Raw genomic sequence first — 13,441 nt, 5'->3', positions numbered from 1 at the left:
CCTCCTCTACTGCACTGGCTGTTGCTGCTGAAGACAACATGGAGGACTCATTATTATGATACTAAAGCCAAGTCTACACCAGCCGTTTATTCCTGAATAGTATTGACGTCGTCCCTACTGGGCCACGTTCACCTACTCCCACGGTGATCTCGGGTCAACCCCTCAGTTATTCAGGAATATCGCTGACTGGATTTGTCATGTCTTTTCCGGCTCTCTCAGGGGCATGTCCAACAGTGTCGGCACTTTTTTATTGCTTATCACCATGTTTTGGTGCCGACCATGTGTATTTTTTTTTAACACAAATATATTGATGTTCAGGAGCGCATCTTCCACACTGTACCTATCTCCGTTCTGTGTTGCTGTGTATTTGCGCTGCTGCTCATCTCAGAGGAATTATTTTTTAAAAAAATCCGTATCTCGTACCCATCTGTCCAGTCCTGCCCACTTCTCCCAATACACCTTCGATACTGTTGCCATAGGGCACACGTCCTCCCGCAAAGGCTCTCCTTTACTCATGGGAAACTTCCCTTGCGTGTGCCCTGTGAGGAATGATCCCAGAAGCAGGAAACCTCACAATTATCCCTCCTCCATTGCAAAAGGGCGGTAGGTGTAGATGAGCCCTAATGCACAAAATACTCAGGGTTCGACTGAGCACGAGGAGCAACTTGAGTTGTCACAGAGCCTGTGATTTCTTTATTTTATTTTTTTGGAACTGTAGAGGAGACTGACGGAGGCAAACAAAGGCACCATCACAGCCCTGCTCATGATGTATTTGGTGAGAGTTGTAACTTGGGCCAGATGTACACCAAGCAGGATGCAGCACTATGAAAGCGGTCTATGGTATGTGTCTTATGGGCCCCAACAGTTGCCAGTGTACTTCAATACCACTATAAAGCAGTAGTGTGGCTCCTGCCTTTTATATACTGCTTTCATACAGCTTTCCTAGTGTTATATCCTACTTGGTGTAGATCTGGTCTTGGTCACAAAGCAGGATGCAAATCTAATTAAAAGAAAAGAAAGCGTAGTTCTTCTCCTGGAGTACTAAGAAAATTGCAGGATGACTGTTTTAAATTCTGCCTTATTAATGAGACATTATATTTCTTGATCTATTTCCACTTAATCTCAGGAATCATAGAACTACAGAGTTGGGAGGTTGTCTAATCCAACCAACTCTAATGCAGGATGCAGCTACAACACCCCCAACAGGTGGCTGCCCAGCCTTTGCCTAAATATGTGCGAGCGAAGGGGGTACCAGCACCGTCCTAGGCAGTCTGGTCCACTGTCAAATAGCTCTTGCCCTTAGAAGGTTTCTCTGCAATTTCTACCCATTATTTCTAGACTTGCCCTCTGGAGCAATAGAGAACAAGTCTGCTCTGTCTATCATGTCTCCCCTCAATCATCTTTTCTCCAGGATAGAAGTACCCTACTTTAATCATCAACAAGTTGGTTCTCTGTGAACAGTTTGCAAAGAAGAAAAAACAAAGCTAAGAAAAGGTGTACAAAACTTTTAAATATTATTTGATTAAATTCAACATCTAGAGACTTCCTTTCTGAGCAATAACTATTTTTTGACTTGGTTGCTTTTAACTGTAGGTGTCTCTTAATCCCTTCATGGTTTATTTACAGGCTGTATGTTACTGGCATATCATTGTAATTTGGCCCGCACCTGTCTTTGCAAATGTGTACAGAGACTTCTTTGTGTTCATATTTCATTTTGCTCCAATTTGCAATTACAGTAGTTATGTTTGTTTAATTATATTTGTCCCACGTGTTTGTTTATTTGTTGTTTCAACCATCATGGCCATATCAACTACAGATATAATACAGGCAAGCACACAAAACTCTACTATGCAAAGAAGTAAAATACAAAAAGATACTAAAAAGGTTTTCATCAGAAGGTGCCCACAAATTTGTAAAAGTTCATTTTAATAGAAAGAATTAAAATAAGAAACACTAAGAATTTACATTAAAAGGTCCATAAATGAACAAAAGTTAATACTACTGATATGTTAAAACTTCATGTTAAATTTCATCATTACAGTTCACCATATTAACCTCTATGAATCTTCTTCACAACTTTTGGTCAGCCACTGCAAATCTTGCAACTCTGTCTGTCACAAATTTGTCAGCATCAGAGAGCAAATATATAACTTTAGCCTCATCATCTCTGTCAGATATATCCTGTAACAGATTCAAAATAAATTTTGTCCTGTGTTGTGAATACAGAGAACAATATAATAAATAGTGGTTGAGGTCCTCAGCTACTTGAGCACCACATATGCAGTACCTCTGTTCTACAGGGATTTTACAGTAACGACCCTCTAAGTATTGTGAAGGCATAGTTTGGAAACACAATGCCAGAAATGCCTTTCTAAGGGATGCTACTGACATTTCTTGAGATATAAAAAAATAAAACTTTATAGTAGGTTGTTATAGATGAAAGTCTAATTCTTTTTAAAAAAATAATGTTATGGACATGAATTAACTCCCAACATTGAATTATAGTGAAAACTGTTGCTATTCATGGAAACTTTGTGTCAAGACCTTTCCATTGAAGTATGTTTCATGAAAATCAGCCAAAGGGAGAAAGTTCTGACCAGGCCCTGATACGCAAGGTGCAGGAGCAGGTTTTTCTGAGCCCTTCGTTGTGTAATCCTTTCATTAAAAATTTCATGGACTGGAAATCTCATGGGGCCTTCTGTATGCGAAACATGGATTTCGTGCATAATGATCTGATTTGTTGCATAGTGTTCTGATTTGTTCCTCTTTTTCCTTCCCTGTTTCTCTCTCCTTGTGAAATATGTTCTTGTCAGCAAATATTTTTGATTTTATAGTTTTATAGCAGTGGGCTTCAAGAGATCGCTGTGTGGCTTTGCCAACTATTGTATAGAAAACCTTCTTTCAAACAATTATATGAAATATAAAGTATTGTTTTTTTCCAAACGTAATGTCAGATTTTCCTGGCTCATGTGGAACTCCAGGTTTTATTTATTTATTTATTTAATTACATTTATATACCGCCCTACAGCCGAAGCTCTCTGGGTGGTTTGAGCAAGTGGGCTCCTATAAATATCTCCTCATATAGTTTCATGAAACCATTTCTTGGAAAGAGCAGGGGAAGCATTCTAAGATTAAAGCTGAACAACTTGTGGGTGCAATTACTAGCTTCTTCTTTTTTTTACAAGGGGTGGGAAATTCCTCCCAGCAGCTGTCCAGGTCTTCAAGGCCAAAATCATCCCACAGATTCTCTACGGGGCACCGACCTGGTTCCCATGTTCCAAATACTCCTTTGAGGGCATTCAGTCATCTTTCCTTAGGGTGTTATTTGGCGTTCCCAAGTGTGTCTCTGGAGCTGTCCTGAAGTTAGAGGCTGGTCTGAATTCTGTAAACTGTCTGGCTTGGATCCATGTTATCCACTTCTGGCTTCGCTGTAAATTGGCACTTCCAACAAATTCCCTGGTGTCCAAGATCCTGTCAGACCATTTTGAATTTCCCTCGTCAAAGGCCATGACAAGCAAAATCAACTCAGTAGGGCTCTCATCTCCTATGTTACTATCAAGGGATCTAGCAAGTACCAAATCAATTGTGAAACAGAGGCTGCTCGACATAGATATGCAAGACCTTCAGAGTGCTGCTAGGGGTCCATGCTCCCCCCAGTCCTTAGGCCTAGCAGTCTCCTTTTGCAAAGACAGGATGCCCTACCTGCACTGGTTAACGATTCCCAAATACAGGAGAGCATTCTCACTAGCCAGACTTAACGTCCTTCCCTCCAAACTTTTAGATGGGAGATATAATAAAATCCCTCTGCTCAAAAGATGCTGTACCTGAAAAAATACCAAGGTGGAAACCGTATCACATGTGTTACTGTTCTGTAGATTTTATTATTATTAAGGGGTTAGGAATGATCTTCTGAATCCCATTTTACAATCTTTTCCTGGTCACCCAACTGAATTCTTAATGTCCCTATTACTTCGGAACTCAGACAAATCAATCGACGAACATGTGGCCAAGTTTTTGAACTTGGGCATTTCTATTAGATCCTCTATGATTACTTGTCTTTTAAATAGCTAACTGAATGCTCAGTCGTTTTGTATAGGTAACTTTGGTTGGAATGGTCTATTGGCTGCAATAAAATTGTTGTTGTTGTTGTTGATGATGATGATGATGATGATTTTATAGTTTTATAGCAGCGTTTTTGGTGGATAGGTGTTTTTAAAAAACTATACACAACTGGACTATTTATATTTAGAATGGTTTAAACAGAACTTGTAACTTTTCCAGAGAGCTCATCCTATACAAGCCCAGCTAATGTGTAGATTAGCAGCAGTACTTTTACAAGCAACGACATGAATTTTAAAAGAATGTGCTCAAGATAAAATAAAAACGAAAACACTTATCTACACCCCAAAAATCTGAGTGCTGCAAACATCTCAGTGTTACTGTTAGGAGCCAGCACCAATGCTACATCTTGCACCGCTCAGCTCTGTGGATGCCGCCCTCTCCCCCCCGATACTAAAGTTCAGAGCATCTGACTGGGCAATAAACTGTTATTCTGTTCTAGATTGATGGCCCGCCCCACCCTCACCCAGGTTGGCTATTGAGTTATCCTAGGCAGGATGGCTTCTGATTTGGGCTGGAATGTTACTTGACCAGGAACTTGACCTGATTTTGGCATATTTTGATTCCTTTCTTCTTTGGCTTTGACTCTTAATTTTGTCCCGCAGTTCTGGCTTCTTGCTTGCCCCCCCCCCCTGCACAAATTTGCACCTTGCCAACTGTGTGTGCGTGCTTGTGCGCACACACTCACCAAGGCAGGTTACACAGAAATATAGGAAGCTGCCTTATAACTGAGTCAGGTCCCAGCAGGGGCTATACCTCAGTGGTAGAGCACCTGCGTTACATGGAGAACGTCCCAGGTTGAATCCATGGCACCCCCAGGTAGGGTGGGAGAAACTCCAATCTGCAACACTGGAGAGCCATTGTTAGTCGGCAATACTGGGCTAGATGGACCAAGGGTCTGACTCAGTGTAAGGCAGTTCCCTGTGTACCGTTGGTCCATCTAGCACAGTATTATGGACACTGGCTGGCAGCAGCTCTCCAGGATCTCAGGCAGGAGTTTTCCTTGCCCTCCCCAGGGATGTTAGGGATTGAATCTGAAACCTGCTTGCAAAGTTTCAAAAGGCCTCCTATAAATTGAACGTTAACAGTTACATACCTTTGTTTTATTTGCTTAAGTGTCTTTTGCTCATTTTAAACTTTAACTGACGTGGCCACTTTTAACAGAAGACACCCTTTAAATTTTGAATTAAGTTACAAATTACGCCACCCATAGTACTGGTTTTCTTACATCCTGTTGCACAATAATTTCTTGCATACATTGTTCTTATGACTTATGTTCCTCTTAATTCACTGAACCTTCTGTCCAAAGCATATTTAGTAGAGAATAAGGGTCTAACTACTCATTACATCTAAATCGATATGACAGTGCCCAAGCATTAAAAACAAACAAACAGAGATTTGTCCCCTATAGGCAGGTTCTTCCTCTCACCCACCCTTGCCAACATGTGTTTTGATTTCTTTGGAGCAAGGATGGGGAACCTGATACCCTCCGGATGTTATTGGTTTCCAGCTCCTATTATTCTGAGCCTTGGCCATGATGGCTGGGCTGATGGGACCTGGCGTCCAGCAACTTCTGGAAGGCCACAAGTTCCTCACCCAACCACTAAATTAACTCCTCTGGGAATCAGTTCCAAACGTTCCAGGGCTGCATGAAGGGATAATGTGCTCAGGGATTCTAACCTGGAAGTCTTCCAGAATTGTCTGTTAAGTGTCAGGGGCGGGTGGGAGAGAGGCAGTATACACATGTTCAGCACTTTCCTGATCTTATTTAGCTGATATGAATAGAAAGATTATCTCGCGTGGACAGCTGCAACAGGCCTAGGTGCCATCCCTGTCCCCTGAGCCTTGACTCCCTGTGGGCTCCTGTGCCCTCCCCCACACAGCAGCAAAAAAAATTGTTGTTTGCCACCAAACTATGGTGGCAAACCACTGTAAAGTCAAACTTATTTTATTCTCAAGCTAAATTTGACCTTATCACTGCTCCATCGCCTCTACAGAGCAGTAAAAAGGTCAAATTTAGCTTGAGAGCAAGCTAAATTTGACCTATTTATGGTTCCATAGTGGTTAAACAGATGGTGTTTTATTTATTTATTTACTGCTACCACAAATGTCAGCAGAGGGGCAGCAGGGGAAGGAGGAGTCAGTGATGATTGGCAGGGCTGCATGGGGAGGCATGGGGGCTGTAGGCCACATGTTTCCCACACCTGATCTTTCTGGTTACCACTTATCCCAGGGGCTGTATTTACACGTTCTCAGTGAACTCACAGCCTGAATACTGTCAGCTGACACACCCACACCCAAATGACAACTAGAACATACCTGACCTCATACATTCAAGTCAGCTTCTCAGTCTGAACACCTCATCTCACTGAGTAGCCACACAGACTCTCTTTGACCACATCATCCCCCTCTGTGGCAGAACCAAACCCCAGCTACGGGAAGTCTGACAGTACCTGATGGTACCACATGGGTGGCCTTGAGGATGCCCATCAACAGTTTGCACTTGGGTAGGCAGGCAAACAGGTCACCTCTTCGCAGTCTTCCTCACTACAGTGAGGTATATTGTATTTCAATTTAAATCTGAGAAATTATTATCTAAATTGGCTCTATGCATAAAATTATATCTAAATTGGCTCTATAAATAAAAATCAGCCTGTGCAAATTTTTATGTAAATCTGCATCCACTTTTGACTGTGTTTGTGTGATGGATTTCCTCTTTTTGAGTGATAAGCGGTCACCCTAGGACAGTTCATCTAAATTGTTCCTTAATTATTTGTTTATAAAAATATAAAGGGGGTAGAGAAAATTTAGAGGGACAGTCTCCCCCAGCCTTGCCCTGCCCAGCCCTGGCTTCAGTTCCCAGTTATTATTTTGCTAAAAGCATCACAGAAAGGCCAATTTCAGCTGGCGATAAAAATGGAAGAGGGTTAACCTTTTCTCTCCAGGCCAATTCCTTCCCATCGCCCAAGTTGTTTTTAGGGGTACAAGGGAAAACAAGCAGGAAATTGTATTGTGCTAATATATTTCCCAGCTTCAGTGTGGGTGGGCGGGTAGAGGAGGTAATTTGTATCAAAGTAAAGGTGCAGGATGAAGGCTAAACACCCTTTCCTCAGTGCCATGAACATGATACAAATTGTTCCCCACCCCCCAGCTGCTTTTAGCAAAAGAAAAATACATGTAGTTTGGCGTCCATGTACAGTTCTTAACTAATCTCTTATCCAATAGACATAGGAAAGATCTAAGATATAAGCTTAAGTTCTGAAAGATTATTTAAAAGTACCTAGAAGAATGCATATGGTAAGAAATGTAATGGAAGTGAAGAACTTACCTGATACCTGGAAGGCTGGTTGAATAAGAACCAAGAGAGTGAGGAGCTGAAGAGCAGCCATAGTAACCTTCTACAAAGTTATCCTGAAAATATGAAGAATCGGAGTTATCTGTTTTCAGGAACTTCTTAAATGAGTCAGAAAGAATGAAATTTTCACTTTTGGGTTCAAGATTAGGAAATACGTGGCATTGTACATATCTATAACAACATTTTGCTAAGCTATTAATCACTTCTGTGGGGGGGGAACCCTATTTCCACATAAATCTTAGGGTAATGTAGATAAGAAACTTAACTTCTGTCACTTATCCTGGTGGAATTCACCAGCTTAAAAACCAAGATAACAGAGTTAAACGCTAAGGAAAGAAGATGGGAAGGAAGTGAAAGAGAAAGATTGCACTTCTTAATAGGGTGACCGCTTATATATCACTCAGAAAGAGGAAATGCATCACACACACACACATGGGCAAAAGAGGATACAGATTTACATACAATTTGCACATATTGATTTTTATTTATAAAGCCAATTTAGATATAATTCCTCAGATTTAAATCAAATTACAATATATCTCACTCTAGTGGGGAAAACTGTGAGGTGGTGACCTGTATGCATTCCTGCCCAATTGCAAACTGTTGATGGGCATCTTCAAGGCCCCCTGCTTTGCCATGATTCTTTATCTAAAACTGGATTTGGACAGGACAACCCTTCAGACAGAGATGCCTTCAAGCAGAGGTCTGTCCTCTGTAAAGTAGGACACATGGACACCCATGTGGTACCATCATGTACTGACAGACTTCCCATAGTTGAGGGTTTGGTTCTGCCGCATAAGGGAATGATGTGGTCAAATGAAGTCTGTGTGGCTACTCAGTGAGACAAGGTGTTCAGACTGAGAAGCTGACATGAATGTAAGGCCTTTATGAGGCCTGGTTTGTTCCAGTTGTCATTTGGGTGTGTCCGCTGACAGTATTCAGGCTGTGAGTTCAGCTGACTACTAAGGCTATAACTGGGCCCTTAACCCACAGAGTCTAATCTACTTGGGTTGCTGAGAAACCAGTCTGCTCAAAGTCCTCGTTTCAGATTCCACCCCATTCCTCTCATTCCTCCCTTACAATCTGAGAATGTGTAAATACAGCCCCTGGGCTAAGTGATAACCAGAAAGATCAGGTGTGGAAAATGTGTGGCCTCTCCAGCCCACATCCCACCCCCCAGTGCAGCCCTGCCAACCCTCTCTGACTCTTCCTTTCCCTGCTGTCACACCGCTGCAATTTGTGATAGCAATAAATAAATAAAACACCATCCGTTTAACTACTATGGAACCATAAACAGGTCAAATTTAGCTTGTTCTCTTTTTACTGCTCTGTAGCGTCGATGGAGCAGTAATAAGGTCAAATTTAGCTTGAGAATAAAGTAAGTGGTAGTCCGGGCTGTGGGGACAGAGATGGCACCTAGGCCCATTGCAGCTGTCCACACGAAATAATCTTTCTAGTCATATCAGCTTAATAACATCAGGAAAGTGCTGAAGATGTTTTTTGGATTTCCGAAAGACATAGAGGGTGCTATGGCTAGTATCTTTGGCAATCCTGTAGAAGCCCTGGTTAATAGATGGAATCAAGATCTAACTAGGGCTATCGATATGATCGCCCCCAAATGTCCTCCCCGACCCGCTTCTAACCGGGCACCCTGGTATAAAGAAGATCTCAGGGAGCTGAAGTGGGAAGGATGACGACTGGAGCGCCAATGATGGAAAACTTGACTTATATCCGACAAGACACGACAGAGAGAACATCTTCGTTCCTATGGGGTGGCAATACGTGCAGCGAAGAAAGCTTTCTACCCTGCACGTATTGCATCTGTAAATTCGCGTCCAGCATACCTGTTCAGGGTGGTGGTGGGTTTATTGCAGACACCTTCCCCTCAGAACCCGATCTTACAACCTTCGGTATTTTGCTGTGATGCCTTTAACGATCATTTCAGATAAAAATATCTCAGATAAGGGCTGACTTAGACGCTGTCAGTATAGCAGAAGCTGACAATGGAGTGTCCAGCAACTCTGCGAGTAGAATTACACTGTTATCAGTTTCAGTAGGTGAGTACCGAGGACATGGACAAGCTGAGTGAGGAGGACAACTTGTCCTCTAGATCCCTGTCTTTCTTGGCTGGTCACCTTAGTGGATGATCTACGCTTCAATATTAACAGGGGGAGTGTGTTCCTGCTGGTAGTTTTGAACCTCTCAGTGGCTTTCGATACCATCCACCATGGCAAACTTCTGGAATGCCTGAGGGGATTGGGGGCATTGTGTTTCAGTGATTGTGGTCCTGTCTCTCAGGCAGGTTCCAGATGGTGATGCTTGGGGATAGCTGCTCCTGAAAGAAGAAGCTGTTGTATGGGGTACCACAAGGCACCATCCTATCCCCAATGCTGTTCAACATCTACATGAAACTGCTGGGCGTGACCATCTGGAGGCATGGAGTTGGGTGCTATCAGTATGCTGATAACCCCAAATATATTTCTCTATGCCTTCGACAACAGCCTCAGCTCAGGATAGTGTGTCACCTCTGAATGAATGTTTGGAGGAGGTAATGTGCTGGATAAGGAAAAACAAACTAAAGCTGAATGCAGACAAGATGAAGCTGCTTGCTGTCAAAGGCCCCAACCTGGGTTTGGAGGTGTGTCAACCAGTTCTGGATGGGGTTACACTCCCTCTGAAAGACTGTGTTCGCAGCTTGGGGGTGTTCCATGCCAGCTGCACCCCTTGCTAGAGTTGGAAGACCTAAAGATGGTAGCGCACGCACTGGTAACATCTAGGCTTGACTTCTGCAATGCGCTGTACATAGGGCTACCTTTGTGCCTAGTCCAGAAACTTCAACTAGTTCAAAATATGGCAGCCAGGTTGGTCACCGGTACACCTAGGGGTGACCATATTAAACCAACTTTAAAATCACTTCACTGACTGCCAATTAGTTTCTGGGTGAAGTATAAAGTGTTGGTTATTACCTTTGAAGCCCCACATGGTTCAGGTCCAAGTTACCTGGGCGATAACCTTCTCCCATACAATCCGCCCCACACACTCAGGTCCTTTGGGAAGAACTTACTCCAGTCAGCAAAAACTAGGCTGACGACTGTTACCCAGGGGACCTTCGCTTCTGCTGCTCTGACTGTGGAATGGTCTGCCAGGAGGGATTCCTCAACTTAAAAGTCTTCTGGAATGTAAGAAAGCCATAAAGACTTATCTCTTCCAGCAGGCCTACCCAGTTGAATTTAAAGATACCTTTTAATAATGTGTTAGTTTTATGTTTTTAATCAGTTATATGTATTTTATGGTGTTTTTTATTTGGTGTTGTACCCCGCCTTGATCCAGAGGGGGAGTTAGGTAAGAATTATTATTATTATTTCAGCACTAGTGTCTATCCCTGCTACCACTCATCTCCTCTGTCCCCTGGTAAGCAGAGAAGAAGAGCACCTTGCCTAGGGCTGGCCCTGGAGTTACCGATTGACCTTCAGACTAGAGACTCTTTGTCTCACTGTTTCCCATTTAATACATGAAGCTTTCCTACATAAGGCTTTTAATTCACTGTATCTACTTTTTGCTTTCAGTGCAGAATTCAGATCTGAGCCCTACAGAAATAGCTTTTTCTTTCCTGCTTTAACCTGTAGGTAACGCTGTACTATAGGTGGCACTGTACTATAGTAGAATAATGTAATTATTCAAGTAGGGAAATAAATTTTCTTTTGTTTTCAGAAATAATTCTCTATTTCGCCCCGCTGTAAATCCCCCCCGCCCAGAAAATGGTCTTTAAAAAACAGAAGCAAAACTGAATGGTCACAACGTAAAGAAAATGTAAGGAATGTCAAGTTTACAATAAATACCTCGTGTAGAAAAGCTCATGGTTTCATGTTCCCTCGAGGAAAGAGAGTCCTCATGCAACAGGAGTCCCAAGGAGGAGATGAATCCACTCCCTGGACTTTTCTATGTGGATCCACTGGCATTGGAACCCACATTTCATCTCATGAAGCCCAAAGTGCTACCTCTGCCGGCAGAATCTGATCAGACTCGGAACCATCTGAACTGCCTCACTCAAAGAAATTCCTGCAGCTTCAAACTCCGCTATCCAGAAGCCAAAGGCTGCCTATAAATTCCCTGGTCCTTTTATTGGCCACATTCAGCACCTGAAGGGGAGGGATGGGCTCTAATTGTGACTACCTAATCCAGACTATAAAACTCTAGCAATTCTTTCAGGCCATTGCTGAGGCAATTTGCTTCTTTGCATCAGCTGGAGGATTGCTAATTGTGGTCTTGAACTCTACTTCAGCACCTTGTCCAGTCCCCTGGCCTTGCCTTATTTCTTAGCCAGTCCCAGAGTCCTGGCCTAATGGCCTCCATCTTGCTTCAGTCATCACCTCTTCTTTGTGGAAGGAATTACAGTTGATCAGGATACATTGCATCTACATTTCTAGAATATCTTTTAAATACCTATCCGTCAGGGCTGGGCACCTTTTAGACTTACAGATGTTTTGGCCTACAACTCCCATCAGTCCAAAGCATAATCAGTGGTGAGGAATGAATATAAGTGTAGCCCCAAACCTCTGGAGGGCCAGACGTTGTGCATCCTTGGCCTGTATCCTTGACAATATGTTACCTATGTATGCATGTGTATAATGTTATGTGGGGCTCACAAAGCTGAGTACAAATACAAAATTGAAACAATACAACAAAATACAAATGTATACAAATTTAATACAGCAATACATCAACAATATCTTTAAAACACAATTCTAAAATCAAAATTCACGATTCAAAAAGAAAGCAGGAGGAACTTCTCCTCTTCCCCAGAGAGTCCTTGCCCTTTGGGCAGCCATACAAAGGGCCACCTTCAAAGTAGTTTCTGAAAAGGTTCCCAGTAGCTACCTGGCTGGGGCAGAACAGGTGGAAAAGCTCATGCTTGCTGGTCAGCCTTTATTTATTTATTTATTACATTTCAACACTGCCCTATAGCCAATAATGCTCTCTGGGTGGATCACAGAAATTAAAATTCTAAAGTACAACGTGATAACTGTTGCATTCTGCAATCCCCCACCACATTCCAGGTACAAAGTGCCACCAAGGAATTGTAAGTTTGCCATATCCCAGGTATTAACAAACAGAGCTTTTGCCTGTTTACCCTACCCTGTGCCTGTTTGCATTCTCTTTCCCTCCTTATTGTTTACTACAACTTTATTAGATTGTAAGCCTATGCGGCAGGGTCTTGCTATTTACTGTGTAATCTGTACAGCACCATGTACATTGATGGTGCTATATAAATAAATAATAATAATAATAATAATAATAATAATAATAATAAGGTGTGAGATCAGGCGTGTCAAGGTCTCTGGAAAGTTCTGCTATACAGCAATCTGCCTTGGACCACAAGGTGGCGATCAAGTCCCATACTGATGGAATCCTCAAGCACAGCGAACAGGTGTGTCTACATGATCCACATTTCATATAAGACAGCAGTCCCCAACCTTTTTGGCACCAGGGACCGGGTTTGTGGAAGACAACTTTTCCATGGACAGAGAGGGGGGGTGAGGAGATGGTTTTGGGAAGCCCCCCCCCGCCCCACTCCAGCGTCCTGGCTTCGTTTCAGCTGGGTGGGCGCCAGCCGAAGCGAAGCCAGGAAGCTGGGGCAGCCGGCCGGCTTCGGAACGGCACGCCCGGAAGTCGCTCTCCCAGAGTGGCTTCCGGCCGGGTGCGCCGTTCCAAAGCCCCCCCCCCCCCAGCATCCTGGCTTCGCTTCGGCTGGGCAGGCAAGATGGCGTCCCACGCTCAGGTATGGGGGGGTGAAAGCAGCTCACCTGTGCGGCCCGGTTCCTAACAGGCCACAGACCGGTCCCGGTCTGTGGCCCAGGGGTTGGGGACCCCTGATATAAGAACATTAGACAAATACATACTTACATTATTGTTTACAACCAAAGCACACTGTAAAAGCCTTTTAAGTTTAGTTCTTGGACTATTGCC

General features: G+C 43.1%; 1 protein-coding gene across 1 annotated transcript in view; it reads right to left on the bottom strand.

Moving 5' to 3' along the window:
* The window catches only part of LOC134395082 (macrophage mannose receptor 1-like), an 82,504-nt gene extending 74,996 nt beyond the window's left edge, over window positions 1-7,508 (bottom strand). The window contains exon 1 of the mRNA XM_063121119.1: window positions 7,448-7,508. Coding sequence (XP_062977189.1) covers window positions 7,448-7,508 — 61 coding nt within the window. The remainder of the gene's footprint in view (window positions 1-7,447) is intronic.
* Between the last annotated feature and the right edge of the window lie 5,933 nt (window positions 7,509-13,441).

The sequence above is a fragment of the Elgaria multicarinata genome, chromosome 1 (assembly GCF_023053635.1).
Source record: "Elgaria multicarinata webbii isolate HBS135686 ecotype San Diego chromosome 1, rElgMul1.1.pri, whole genome shotgun sequence".
NCBI lineage: Eukaryota > Metazoa > Chordata > Lepidosauria > Squamata > Anguidae > Elgaria > Elgaria multicarinata.
The sequence above is the reverse complement of the archived record's forward strand: the minus strand, read 5'-3'. Positions and strand labels throughout refer to the sequence as shown.